Source organism: Equus asinus, chromosome 3 (assembly GCF_041296235.1).
Source record: "Equus asinus isolate D_3611 breed Donkey chromosome 3, EquAss-T2T_v2, whole genome shotgun sequence".
Lineage (NCBI taxonomy): Eukaryota > Metazoa > Chordata > Mammalia > Perissodactyla > Equidae > Equus > Equus asinus.
Window position 1 is genome coordinate 67,579,235 of NC_091792.1, and position 13,855 is coordinate 67,593,089.

The 13,855-nt window shown below is 37.7% G+C and overlaps 1 protein-coding gene across 3 annotated transcripts in view; it reads right to left on the reverse strand.

Moving 5' to 3' along the window:
• Nucleotides 1-13,126, reverse strand: part of ADAM28 (ADAM metallopeptidase domain 28) — a 71,954-nt gene extending 58,828 nt beyond the window's left edge. The window contains exons 1-4 of one of the 3 annotated variants that reach the window (XR_011502049.1): nucleotides 12,890-13,094; nucleotides 7,652-7,752; nucleotides 1,757-1,833; nucleotides 182-260 (exon numbers count right to left, since the gene is read on the reverse strand). Coding sequence is in view for 1 of the 3 variants with exons in the window: in XM_014860804.3 (XP_014716290.3) it covers nucleotides 182-260; nucleotides 1,757-1,833; nucleotides 7,652-7,752; nucleotides 12,890-12,962 (330 nt within the window). In the remaining 2 variants the exon portion in view is untranslated. Of the gene's footprint in view, nucleotides 1-181; nucleotides 261-1,756; nucleotides 1,834-7,651; nucleotides 7,753-12,889 lie in introns of all 3 variants that reach the window. The other 2 variants (XM_014860804.3, XM_070505192.1) reach the window with 2 other exon arrangements.
• Between the last annotated feature and the right edge of the window lie 729 nt (nucleotides 13,127-13,855).

The window sequence follows — 13,855 nt, forward strand, 5'->3', positions numbered from 1 at the left end:
AAAAGCCTTTGTTCTCGTCAAATTGCAAGAATGTTGGAGGATCAATTAAGAAATTACTCCGGCTGAAAAAAGTGCCAATGCCAAAAATGCTCTTTTACTTTCACTATTTGTCTGGCAATGACACGGCGTTTGGGTGCGTGAGTCACCCCTTAATTAACGAGTCTAGGATACTCTGTTTTACCATGATCTGTGGGCTTGTGGTGACCTCCTTTCCAGTGGAATTATAATGTGTTTCAGTGTAGCCTGGTGCAAGGAGATCCCTGGGGAAAAAAAATATCATGGTTATTCATGCTAATGGCAAAGTCCAGTGATCAAAGGGAGAGCTTGCACTGGGGATGCAGAAAAGTTTTAACTCCTGAGCGCCTCCTGCTAACCTCTCAAGACAAGTCCAAGCGTGAAACGGATGTTTAAAATGGAAACACTGGGAGGGGCAGGGACATTCTTGAGTAGCGTGGAACAATGTCTGCTTTGTCATCAGGCTTTCATACTCGTCTAAGGAGAGATTTGAGGAAGAAATGGAACTGAGAAGGTCAAAGTTGATAAAAATGACTTGAAAGAGCAATGCTCCTCACCAGTTTAGGGTGACTGCATTTGCACCTAGTACTTTTCAGTTACCAGTGACTGTTAACAACCATAGCAGTCAAATGCAATTGACTTGCATTTGGTAGTTAGGGTCCTTCAGCATTTTCACTGAGCTCTTAAAATTCTTTCAATTACCTACTAGAAATATAGGAATCTGAGTATGCTTTTAAAAGAGGCAGGGCAACGAGAAAGGAAATCGCTAATATGTATTAAATGCCATCTCTATTTTGGCCTGGGTTAGACATGTAACATGAATCATTTAATTTAATCCTTTCAACAGTCCTACAAGGTAAATATTACTCTCCTTATTTTTTCACATGAGATTAAATAGTTCAAGTGGTAAAGAATCATATCTTGGTCTGCCTGAATCCAAAGCCTTTACGATTTCCACTAAGGCACACTGTTTCCACACTCCAGCTAATTGTGAATTTTCACAAAGGTGATAGTCTATTTGAGTGAAACAAATCCTACTGTCCGGTATAGAATGATTCAGGGATTGAAAGAGCTTGAAAGCACGGACTTAGGACAAACTGCTTTTGAAGTAGTCTAGATATGGGATGATCAAGACCTGAGAGAGCTGAGGCAGTGAAATCTGAAAAGAAATGTTGAATTTAGACGAGCTGAACAAAGAGAATGAAGGAATAAGAGGACAGTGTAACGTATGAGAAAAACGGACAGGTTAGTGGATAGCTGGGTAAAAAGCAGTGGTGTTGAATCAGGAGAACCCAATTCTGCTTTTACCACTGCCCTGTTCTTTGGTTCTAGGGTTTATTTAACCTATATATGTCTGGTTTTTATCTGATGGGCATAGTTGCAAATTGTTTTAAAATCTAATCTTTCAGTGTTAGAATAATAAAATACAACAATGTGGGGGAAGATTTAAAAATCTACCTGCTATTTCATAGAATTTGATAAAATGTACATCTGCGTGCACCTCAATCACTGTGTTTTATTCCTAGAAGTATCCAAACACTAGTAAACTGTTGTTTTATCCCATGTGTTTCTACTACGTCAGTAGAAAACAGATTTTAGCTCAACCCCATGGGTCACTTGAGAGCAAAAGCTGATTAACCAAGGTTTGTGAGAGCCACAAGTAGTAACATACTCAGTTAGCCCACTTTCCACATGCTAACTAGCTGTTGATGAGGATAAAATCAGAAGTAAAGACACTTACTTGTTCTTTTTCAAATAAAGCACTGCGATTTTTCCATTAACTGTCATTTCATACTTCAATTCAGTTTCAAATTTTCCCTGCAAAAATGCACATTTACTGATAATTAAAAACACACACACAAATATTCAGTTGGCTATGTAGATCTGTTTAATCACTAGCAAGTAATGCTTGTTTTTCTTTAACAATAGTTTGCACAATACCAGATGTCTGTTTCCACCACTTTTAACAAATTAGACAACTCTGCCAACTGAATAGACAAATTATCTGAGACCTTTCTAGCCATCCATACACACATACATTCTACTAGTATTATCTGAGTGCTGGTTATATGCAAGACAGCACTTGGTTCTAGAAATTTGAATCTAAGCAAGAAAAATTGGTACCTGTTGTCAGAACGCTTACAATCTTGCGGAAAGACAGTAAAAGTTAGTCATATTGTATGATAAAGGATATAAAGATGGAAGCAATATAGGATTTCTGACATCTTAAGGACATGAAAGGCTTTCTTGAGGAAGTAATGTGTAAGCTAAAGTATGAATAGCCAGGTGAAGCTGGGTGGGGAAGTTGTTTGAGAAGAAGGATTAGTATGCTCACAAATTCAAAGGCCTCTGAAACTCTCACTTGATGGTTTTTGGTCTGGAGTTCTTCTCAAGTCTAAGAGGAGATCAGAATATGAGAAAAATAACAGAAATATGTACCCTAAGGCAGGGAGCAGTCATCAGGAAGAAAACATAGTCTCAGGTGTTCAGAAAGAGAAAGTATCACTTGAAGTAAACCACGTGGAAAAGGAGAACCAACCATTTAAAGTTTACATTTACATATACAGGAAGAGATAGAGAGGACTACACAGAAGTACTTTAAAGAGGATGTTACTGGGGACTGAGTTCTGACCTGTTCTAGAAAACAATGTTGTTAGCCATGATTATACCCAACATCCAGAAATTCACTGGGAAGTGCCAGATGTTGTTACTAAAGAGATCTGAAGATAGCAAAACAAACGTGAGTGAGACCCACATCTCATGGACTGAGTGCTCTTTCCTCTGCTGTGTTGCACCTAAGGCCAAACTTTCCATCTCTCCTCCCTCCCCTGGCCAGAACAGTACCTGAGCTCATTGAAGGACGACAGCAAGTTTGAGTCACTGAGTCACAGGCATTGTTCAGGGACTTGCCATCTCCAAGATCAGTTATTTTGGTCCATTTCTCTTTAACTTATCAGTTATTGGAGTTTTCTATGGTGTCAAAAATCCCAGGCTCTAAATATCCTATACTATGGCTTACATGAGGAGAGGCTGCTGCAATTCAGCTCATTGTCACGAATAACAGAGCTGCAAAAACCTTGAGGGTTGACAATAAAGTCACAGGGAATCACTGTAACCACTTCTTGTTCAGATTTAAGAAAGGCCAGACAGAATGGAAATGTGAGGAGGATACTAGATAGGACCTTCTAACCAGAAGAGACTTCCAGTCATCTGTTTCCTGTCAGCAATGGATTTTCAGTGGATCTTCACCTAAAACATTGTTTGGAGGTTATTTTAGAAAAGATCTTTGTTTTTGGAGGGGGAGATTTAGCTGACCCTAGCATAGAGGTTACGGATGAAAGGAAACAGCGAGGAAGAAAACCAGAGTCTCTATGAAAGATAGTGCACTGGGTGATGTTATAACTGTACTGCTCAAGTACTGCTCAAGAGAGCAATGCCTACTAAGAAGAAGTGTGCACTATTTGTACTCTATTTGTGTTCTGAACTCTGGGTTAGCAGAGGAAAGATACACCTTGCTTTGGAGACTATCCATTAGAAAGAAATGATTTGGAGTCCATTGAATAAGATTGTCTGGTCACAGGGATATATAAATAAAATTTTCCTCCAGAAAAAAGCACCACGGGTAAAGGTTTAGTGGGTGAATTGGGAAGGCCACAGTCCCAGATGGTCTTATGAAGGGATCAGATCTGTAAAGTAAAGATGATGCTCATGGGCACACAGGAAATAGCAAAGGATACCCTAGAAGTCCCAGGGAGGTTCTCGATTATAGTAGTAGAACTGTTACCATAATATAGAGTAATCTGAAGCCTCTAGAAATCCTGGTGGACCTAGCTAAGGCCTGAAATTGCTCCCAATGTAGGGGAGGCATCGTGCTGCCAGATGTTGTATCTTATGGCATGGGCCAAGAGCAGGACAGTTTTGGCCTCTAAGGAAGTGAGTGATCTTGAGGCCAAATCCTAGGAAGAATAGTGACTGCCTCTAGAACATAAGCTCCCAACATGGAGACCTTGATTAAGTATTAGCTGAAGACATATTTATGCAGATATATGGGTAATGTACTCCAATTATATTCATTCATGCATTTGTCAATTTGTTCACTTCTTCATTTGCTCACTTATTCAACAAACATTTATTCAGTTCCCTTTATGCCATGCATATAAAATACAATTAGGAATACAATCAAGAATAAAACATTCAAGGTTCTACCCTAGCTTTTAGTGCCCCCTCCAGAAAATTTTTCAAAGAGTTATTTTACTCCAGTTTAAATCTTATGTAATGTGGCTAGGCACGATGAAGTCAAAAGATGTGGCCGTGCTCCTGGCACAGCTGCCAGGTAATGCCATTGCCTCAGTTCTCTGGTCCAGTAGAGGGCACAGTTGCATAATGATGAGTACAAGAGTCCTCCTTCTGGTCCTCACCTTGAGAAATGATTAATCTAGACTGAGGCCTATGGAGATACAGAGATCCCCTTGGTCACCCACATTATAAATTCTGGTGTTTCAAGTAATTGCTAATCAGTTATTAGCACAAGGAAGAACAATAGACTCAACAGAGAAACCACAAGGATAACTTCTAAGAACTTGGCTGATACCTATAAGACAGCGTTCTTGTTCGTCATAAGCTGTGCCTGAGCCCAAAGAGAAGACTCCATATCAGGAGAAAGAATGTGCCTGCTGCGTGGCAGACAAGCATGTCACTAGCTTTTCTAGTCTATGCTTGTAGGACAAGTGTCATATGGCAGAACTCAGTAACCCTGACAGGGCAGGACGGAAATATCAGATATGCAGCAGCATGGGGCCTTATACGTGTAGATGGGCCAAGGGCTGGAATTTGAGATGCTCACAGGGAGACAACAAAAAGCCACATAGTGGGATAGCCTGATAAAGTACAGAACACCAGTTAAATTAGGAGTCCTATAAACAAGGAACAATTTTTTAAATATAAGCATGTCCCATACAATATTTGAGAATACCTATACTAAAAAACATTCACCGTTCACCTGACATTCAAATTTAAGTGGGTACCTTGTATTTTTATTTGCTAAATCTGGATATTCTACATACAGTAGAGTCCATGAGATACAAGAAAGGATGGAAACTAGGCATCAATGACTCGAGAAAGGAGGTGAGATTCTGAGATAGCACAGCATGGGAACCACAAGCTGGGAAAAACAGATGAATTCTTTCAGAACGTTTCTTTAGCCAGGAGTTACTTCTAACGGTTCAATCTCATATTTGCTATGGGCTACTTCAAAGGAAACAGCCAGCACCAGAGGACATCAAAGTCACTTGAATGCTAAAAAAGTAAACATGATTGAACTATATGTGCTTGTGAGACAATGTGGAAGCATTCAGTGCTCATCTCGTATTACTTATCACGCCCAATAACGTGTTATCGTCTACCCTCCACAGCTAAAGGGAGCAATGGGAAACTTGCAAATACACTAGATAAAACCACAAAAATAAGAATAAGATTCATCATATAAAAAAGCATTAAAATAATCAAATTATTTAGGCAAATTTTTCTTTAATCCTCTGTGGGATTTGGTTTAATGTTTTCATTTCCTTTAAAAGATAAAATTGATGAGTTTTGCAAGGATTCCTTTGAATCGATGAGAATTCATGGAACACCTTCCACAGGACAGGGGTTGAGAGATGAGGGTGAAAGAATGGCAGAGACATGTTTAAGACTTAGAAAACACTTTCTTTATTCATCCTGGGAGTTTCAAGCCAGAAGAGAAGATTATATTCACTCCTATAGACACACACACACATACACACCCACGTATACACAACATCACTATGGTAAAATCAATATTTAAAAAATACATATATATCAAGAGCCAAACAGTGTAACACTGACCGTGACTGAAGCACGACTTCAGGAAAAGGATCTACCAGTACATATACGAATATTCTGACTTGGTGTCACAAAGAATGTAAGACAGGCTGGGTGTTGCATATAAAGAGAACTTTTTAAGTAGCAAGAGATCCAGAAGAAAGGACATCGAGGGAGAAACAAGCTTATTATTAAGAAAGGATTTGAGAATACTAAGGCTGACTAAAAAGGAGGTTATGCTGAGAAACAGAAAGAAAACAGAACGGCTTAATAAACCATCATGTTAAGCACAAAGAGCCTGGAAAGTTAGTTGTGAGAAGAGGAACATGATGGGTTATATAGGATAGTGTTGTAGCGTAAATTTGAACAGTGAGTTAGTAATTGCATCCTGCATTGCTTTTCACATAAGTTATCTCAAAACAGCCAATTAAGATAAGCATTACAACTATTATCTCAATTTTAAGACAGAATTTGAAGTTTATGTGCATCTAAATTTACACAGGGAGAATTAACAAAGCTAAGATGTCAATACAAACAAGCTCCCTGAATTCAGATCCTTTACACTTTGACTGTGGATCAGAAAAACACAAGGATCATACCAGCCAGTTAACCGAGTAGTGATAAATAATGTATTTGCTATAATATCAAGCACATTGTATCAACTGCATCCAGCTACTCAATCATTCCAGTAATTAAAGCTGATCATCTAGTATGAACTAGTAACTACTGTGTGGATTTTCATAAAAATAAATTATTCAAAAGCTTAAATTTATTTTTACAGTTGTGATGAAATCGCTGCATAATTGTGATTAAAAACACTGGAACTGTATTCAAATTTTCCTGAAAATATTCAGTGAAAAAAGGTAACTGGCATTTTCAAGAGACTGCCAGCTACTAAAGCATTTGAGGCAAGCCTATAGTTGGGGAATCCAATGCGTTTGGATCCCATTTAAATTTAGCAGAAACGTTTTGTTGAATGGTAATTATTTTGGGAAACAGAGTCCATTACAGATTCTACTGTTACAAATGTGTTTGTGTTAGAAGAAATAATCCATGTGGAACCTTATTCAGCAGGAACATATGTGCTCCCAGTGAGTTGCTTCTTACAAGGTTTCTGTAAGTTGTTATTTATATCTCATTTATCTGTATTTTTCTGGCTCCCAGCAGAAGACTTCTGGGTGAGGGTAATTAATAAATTGTCATTGAATGAATCCTCATGTTTTAGCTTTCCTCTTTTGATTGAGAATGTGTTGTTTCATTAAGTAGTAAGAATTATATAAACTTTAATAGCTGCCTATTTAGAAAAGAGAGAGGTAGATTTCATGTTCAATTACAGTAATCCACCCTGATTTAATATGCAGGTACGCATGCATTCCTCTACAATATTTTATTTCCTCCTTCAGTTTCAATGGTAATGGTTTTGTTTGCATGTGTGTATGCGTAGACAGATTAGATAGATACACACATAGATAAAATAAGTTATATCAAATTTCCTTGGAAGTACACAGAATAAATTATGAATTACCATAAAAATATTAAAGTTTACTGTCTGTGTGACCTTGGACAGTTTATTTCAACTGTCAGAAGCTTAATCGTCAAAATGAGGGTAATAGTAGAATGTTCGGTTATTGTGAAGATTAATAAAGATAAGATAGGTCAAAAAACAACCACAAATGTGTGTATATATGTATAAATATAAATATGTATAAATATTTCTACATAAAATAGAGTTATGTATTTATATGTATATCATACATATATATATTTTCAAAATTCTTTGTTAAATCCAAAGCTGTACCCGTTGATCCGGCTCCTTGACGTCCCTTTTGTGAAGAGGATGAAGTCTTCTGGGATAAACCACTTCATACTTTTCTCCAGGGAGTTCTTTTATTGCATTTACTGAGGAAAAAAAAGTAACAGAAGATTTTGCTGAGCTGAACTATTACAGGCTGTTCAGTAATGATCCTCCTTATTGCATTCTGATGAGAGATGCCACACACAGGGGCTTTAACTGAGTTATGCCAGAAAGTTATTAAAGTATAGATTCCAGGAGAGAGTGACAAAATCTGGAACCTACTCTTCCTCTCAAATCTTTACTTTAACCTATATCTTCACTTATTTCCACCCTGAAAGTTTGCGAGTGCCTCTTTAATTGGTGAGAATATTTCTTTTGAATTTTCCGACTTCTCTTTGCTATCTTGACTCCCCTGCAGAACAGCAAGCACTACAGGTAAAAGCCGGAACAGGAAGGCAGAGGCCAAACTAATCCTCTAAGAAGCTTATCGGTGTCAGAATAATTGAATTAAAGCACTCTGAAAACTACAGTGTTATAAAAAATGAAATAACCAGTGTATGCCATTTCTGATTCTAATATATTTTTCTTGGATTTTTCCAATAGCAATGTTTTACACTCATGCAAGAAACTAAGACACAGTAAGACAAGGCTCCAATACTAGCTGTATAGAATGGGCTGGCTTTTGCCGTACAGGTAAACCTTCACTTTGCATACAAAGCCTGGAAAAAATAAAACTTAGAGAAGCAGATAATTTGAATTTTATTACTGGCCTGGAAGGGAAATTTTTGAACCTGTAGTCATATTGAAAGAGAACTGGACAATTATCTCATCCAACCTTTTATCTGCATTTTGAATTCTCATCCCAACATTGCTTCTAGAAGTTATTTCTGAGACAAATTTAGAGTTTTCCCAAAGCTAAATACTGAATTTTCTATTTTCTTTTTTATTGGTCCACATAGTCTAGCCCCTGATCTTTTAACAGAAAAAGCAGTAATTTTTCTTAGTCGCTTTGGATGACTGTACACTCATCCCAATGATGCTCCATAGAACGAAACACTGTTTTTTTAAAAGTTTTCTGCAGAAACTTTCGAAAATTGTTGGTGATGATAATTTTCTTTTATTTTTGTAGATGGCTTTAATTCATTTGGCTGGTCAAGAGCCATTTACATCTAACTTTGAATAATAGAAAGTGGCTGAATTGGCTAAAAACTCATTGGGTCAAAAATGAGGTGTTAAAATGAAAAAACAGCTTTTCTTTCAGTGGCTTGACATTTACTTTTAAAAAACATTTCAAAAACACTTAAAGCCATGGCATCAACACTAGAATACCTTAACTTTGGGTTTAGTTTGAGCTTTTTAATTGTTTGAAAAAAGGGAGCAGATTAAGTGATCTCTAAGGCCAGTTTAAGCGGTTTACAATTTTCTGCAAACGAATGCAGAATTCCCCATAACCTCTTTGAAAGGGGGGTGATCATTTGGATAAAGTTCTAATGAGTTGTGATTAAATAAGTCCCATTACGTAGTCACATCTCAAGAACTACATTACAGGTCCCTCAGTTACTTCTAGCTGTTACAGAGATAATTGTTGGGCATCTTTTATTTCTATTTAATTAATTTTTGGTAAAGAAAAATAATAACATTAGTTATAGAACAATTTATAACAGAAGTTCAAAAGCCTAAAGTAATACTAAATCAATCATTGTTTTCTATCAAGTTAACATTTTCATAATGATTGTAATTATTTCAAAATAATAAGATGCCAAGATGTAAGAAATTACTCTTGCTGGAAATTAACGGATGGTACTGACACAATTCCCTGAGGCCTCCTGTAACTCTGTGACTCCAAGCAAACGAATCACCAGGCCCCACATGCCATGGGGTGGATTATGTCAAATCAGTGCGATTAGTCCCATTTTTATGGAGCACAGGAGGCCTGCATGCATTAAGGTGGCATCGAGAGTAACTTACAAAAATGCTGTTGAAGAACGGTTTGCATCCATAACACACATTATTCTGACAGGAAGTATTCCTTCAGGCTGCCCTCAGGTTACAAAATAATAACTACCCAACTGACTCCTTTTATAAAAGCAGAAAGTGATAACAAATACATACACAGACCCCATTTAGAAGTGGGGAGAAGGGAACAGGCCAGTGCACCCAACATAAATTTTCTCTGATAGACACACTTGTCTCCACTCCTCTCTTCAGGATCTGAATTCTGTTTCATGAAATTGGAAGTTACCAACTGACTCTTAAATATGGAGTTGAAATATGTAAATTATTGACGAAATTTATTTCCAACTCTCTGTTAGATGGCCAAGCACTTCCAAATGGCAACAAAAGGAAATCGATAAATAAAATAAACTGGAATATTTTTTTAAAAGCCTCTGGCAACCTCTCACTTTCTTGAGTTTGAAATGAATGCATTTCCAGCTCCACAAACTCTTGCAACACAGTACATTCTCTAAGGAAAACAGATAGAATTTCCCTTAATGGCCCTTATTTTTCTGAAACCAAGAAGTCCCCTGAAAGAAAGAGATTTGAGCTATAACAAATCTCAGTTAGAGAGATGCAGCAGACCTAAATATTATTGGGCTCATTTATCCTTAATTTTGATGGAAAGGATGCAGCCTCCTCCCAGCTGAATAACATCGGGCTAATTATTTTGAAGCCTGTGGGACAGACTCAACTAGCTGCCATGTGGGGCTACCAAACGCGAGCTGTGACACAACGTTTCCACTCATTCATTTTAATCCCTGTTTCCTCTCTGCCACAGAACTCACGTCGCATTAGTTTTGACCAGCAAAACTGGATGCGGAAAAAGAAAACTGTTATTTTGGTTTGGATTAGATCATTTTTTTTTACTGTTTGTTAGTTTTAGAAAAGTAAAAGGTCATTGACAAGATTAATATAACAGGCGCTGGCCCGGATTGCTGCTTATTTTTTAATGTGTTGGGGCCATTTTGGAGGTTAGCAAGTTTTTAGATAGTATTGACATTTTCATTTTTGCTCAAATCTTCTCAAAACTATTTAAAGCAAGGTCTTTCCAAACTGAACACATGGCACATGACAGTAAGCCCTGAATCAGAATTTATGCAACAACACTGACTTAACTTCTGGGATTCTCTGTTGCCCCTCAGACTATCTGGAGATTTTAAACTTCATGTAGTAAAAGTAAGCACAAATACTGAGGAAAAAACACAGACTAATTAAGTCTATGATGTTCACTATTAAGATTAAATTACATATACTATTAGGGTCTTCTGCTCACCTTACGAAGGCATGTAAGAATTACTAATTGAAATAAAATAATTTCAAAAAGTACTGCCCCCTCTGGATATTCTGCTGGAACGTTGTTAAGACCTTTCTCCTTTGTCACTGCACTCACTTCCTCAACCCTGAACACCTGTGGCATCCTTTTAATATTTATTTTTCTTCTTTTCCTATGATGAACTCCCCTAAGAAACTTTTCTCAGGGGATTGCGAGGCTTATTACAAACTGTTGGCCTGATTTTACCATATTCTTTTATTTCAGGTAGATGGGGACTGGGTAAAAGTCATGCTCCAAGGGGTGCATATTTATTTTTTGGATGATGGGGGCAAAGAAACAAAAAAGGAAGGATAGGAAAATGAAAATTGCTTTACTTTTTACGTTCTGGCTGGGAAATAAAGTCATGTGGGAATAATATCAGGGGCATTTCAATGACCAAGGAGACACTTGAAAATGCATGATGGAAGATAGAAAGAGGGAGCAGCTTTCTTCAAGATGGAAGATAAGGATGGCAGCTTTCTGTCTGTCACCTCCGTTCTCACAAGAGCCACCTCAGAACCTCTGTTCCCACCACCACGTACCTAGAGATGTCACAGTTTTAGGCATGACTTCCAAGGAAGTTGTATTTCTTGGTGCCATGTTGTGAATGCAAAGACGAGGGGAGCAGAATCAGTTTGCATGCCCCGTTTCACTAAAAGGGCTGTAATGTGGGTGGATTCCAGTGTTAGCTACATGATTCTATTAATGGATCCAGCCTGATCTTCACTCTATTGCATAAAGCCAGTACCCAAGCTTAGTTGGATGGCAACTAAGTACCCAAGCAAACCTATGTTTCAACTAAGCGAAGGGTCTCAAAGAGTCTGGGTGATGGTATTTTTAAAGGATGTAGGGAGAAAAGATTTATATTAAGTTTGACTCAAAGAATAGGTATTTTAAATCAATAACTTAAATGCCTAGCACAGTTCTATACTTAAAGATATTAAGTAAAACTTTCACAAGTCTGGAAAACAAATCAGAAACCAGGAGCAAGGCAAATCATTTATAGTGACAAGGGACTGAGTGAGTGCAAGGGAAGGGAATCTGTCCCTCCCTAACCCCGTACTTCTTGTGGATAGCTTGCTCCCCTTCCTAAGACCCAGCAAGCATTCTAAAACCCACGAAAAGGTTTACCAGGAAAGGATTCCCAGGCACTGAAGCTAACGTGCTGACTTAAATAAGCTCTAGAAACAGAAATAAGCTAAGGACATGTGTTAACCGATCTAATTTAACCAAAATCTAATTGGAGAATTTACCAGAAACGTCACATGCTAGATGGGATTCATGTTTAGGAAGTAGAGTTCCTCTGCTTTTGAATTCCTAAATGTTTGATATAACCAGCAAAATGGAAGTAAATTATCAACTTAAGCCAATAACAACATTGTTTTGGTCAAGTAATACCACAATGATTTATAAATGTGAAATTGGTCAATTATTTGCTTCCAATTAATTATATTTATTATCACCAGTAATAAAAGGACTAAATATAAAAATGAACCTTCTAAAGGAAGAGAATGAGCTGAGCTGGTCCCAATAATAATGGCAGCTGTTTCCCAAAGCATTCTACCCAGCGATAACCAGTCAGATCAGCTGCATCTCTACTGCTCGAAAAATGACAAAGTGAGGTTTGATGAATTCAACTTTTTGACTCAAAGGTCATATTGATTATTTAAATAATGCAGTATTAAATCCTCCATTTGATTTTTATCTATTCTAAGATCAGACATGTAAATACTGATTCAAGATGTTTCCCTGCCTTTCCCTACACTGAGTGTTTACATCAGCCACAGCCCCCAAAAACAGATCAAAACCAGCCCAACTGGTTAGTAACATTGGTTGAAAAAAAAAGAAAAGAACAAAACTACTGGGAGAAGATGAAAAGCAAGCAGCTCACTGATGTATTTAACAGAACCTGAAGGAGGTTAGACACCTACCTGGAACTGGAGAAAGGAGGAAAGCGGCCGTCAGAAGTAGCCCTTGTAACGTGCTGGGTGATCCCAGGAGCATGGCGCCACCCTTCTTGCTCAAACAGACCACAGACGTGCGCTGCTTTGTCTGTCCCTGCCTCCTCTCAAGTGAGACAGAATGGAACTCCCAGGTTCATTCTTGTCTCTGCTTCAGGAAGTGTTTACTAAAGGTGTTGCACAACCTTGAAGCCCTGGTCCTGCGACAATGGCACAGCAGGCGGAAGTTCTGGCTGCCTCCTGGCTCTAAGGTTCCTTCATCATAGATTATTGTTTCTCTTTCCTTCTTCTCCACATTCCCCACTCAAAAGTAGTACATTTCCAATATCTTATAGCCCAACAAGCTACCAAGAGATAACGGTTTCAATGTACCTTGATAAACATGTTTTATTATGTATATAATAAATGTATATAAATATAAATGTATATATTTGCTATGTTGACAAAAATTTATTGAGAATGTTATTCTTCCCTTGCATACATGTGTGGTTCAGTGGAATAATTTCTAATCCACTCCCATTATTACATAAACTTCTCTTTTGCAATAATTTTGTGTTCTGCTCTCGCACAATGGTACTCTCAGGGAGCTTGAACTGTGTATCCTGAACTAAGAATGTATGATAATACAAGCTCAAGGTTTTTCAGATCCCCAAGGGTATTTGTATCAGCACCAACAACCAGCAGGAGGTGAAAACCTTCAAAACCCAAAGGATGTAATTTCCAGGAAACTTCAGGAGCTGTCACTGGTCGGTAGTTAGGCTAACTTGGCATGTCCCAATATGAGACTGTATGAGTAATAAAATAGCTAATATTAATTGAGTGCTTACCAAGTTCCAGGTCCTCTATACTTATTATCATACTAGTTCTTAGGACGCTTACGACTATGGTGTGATAGATACCATCTTACTCCCACTTTGTAGATGAAAAAAACCAGGC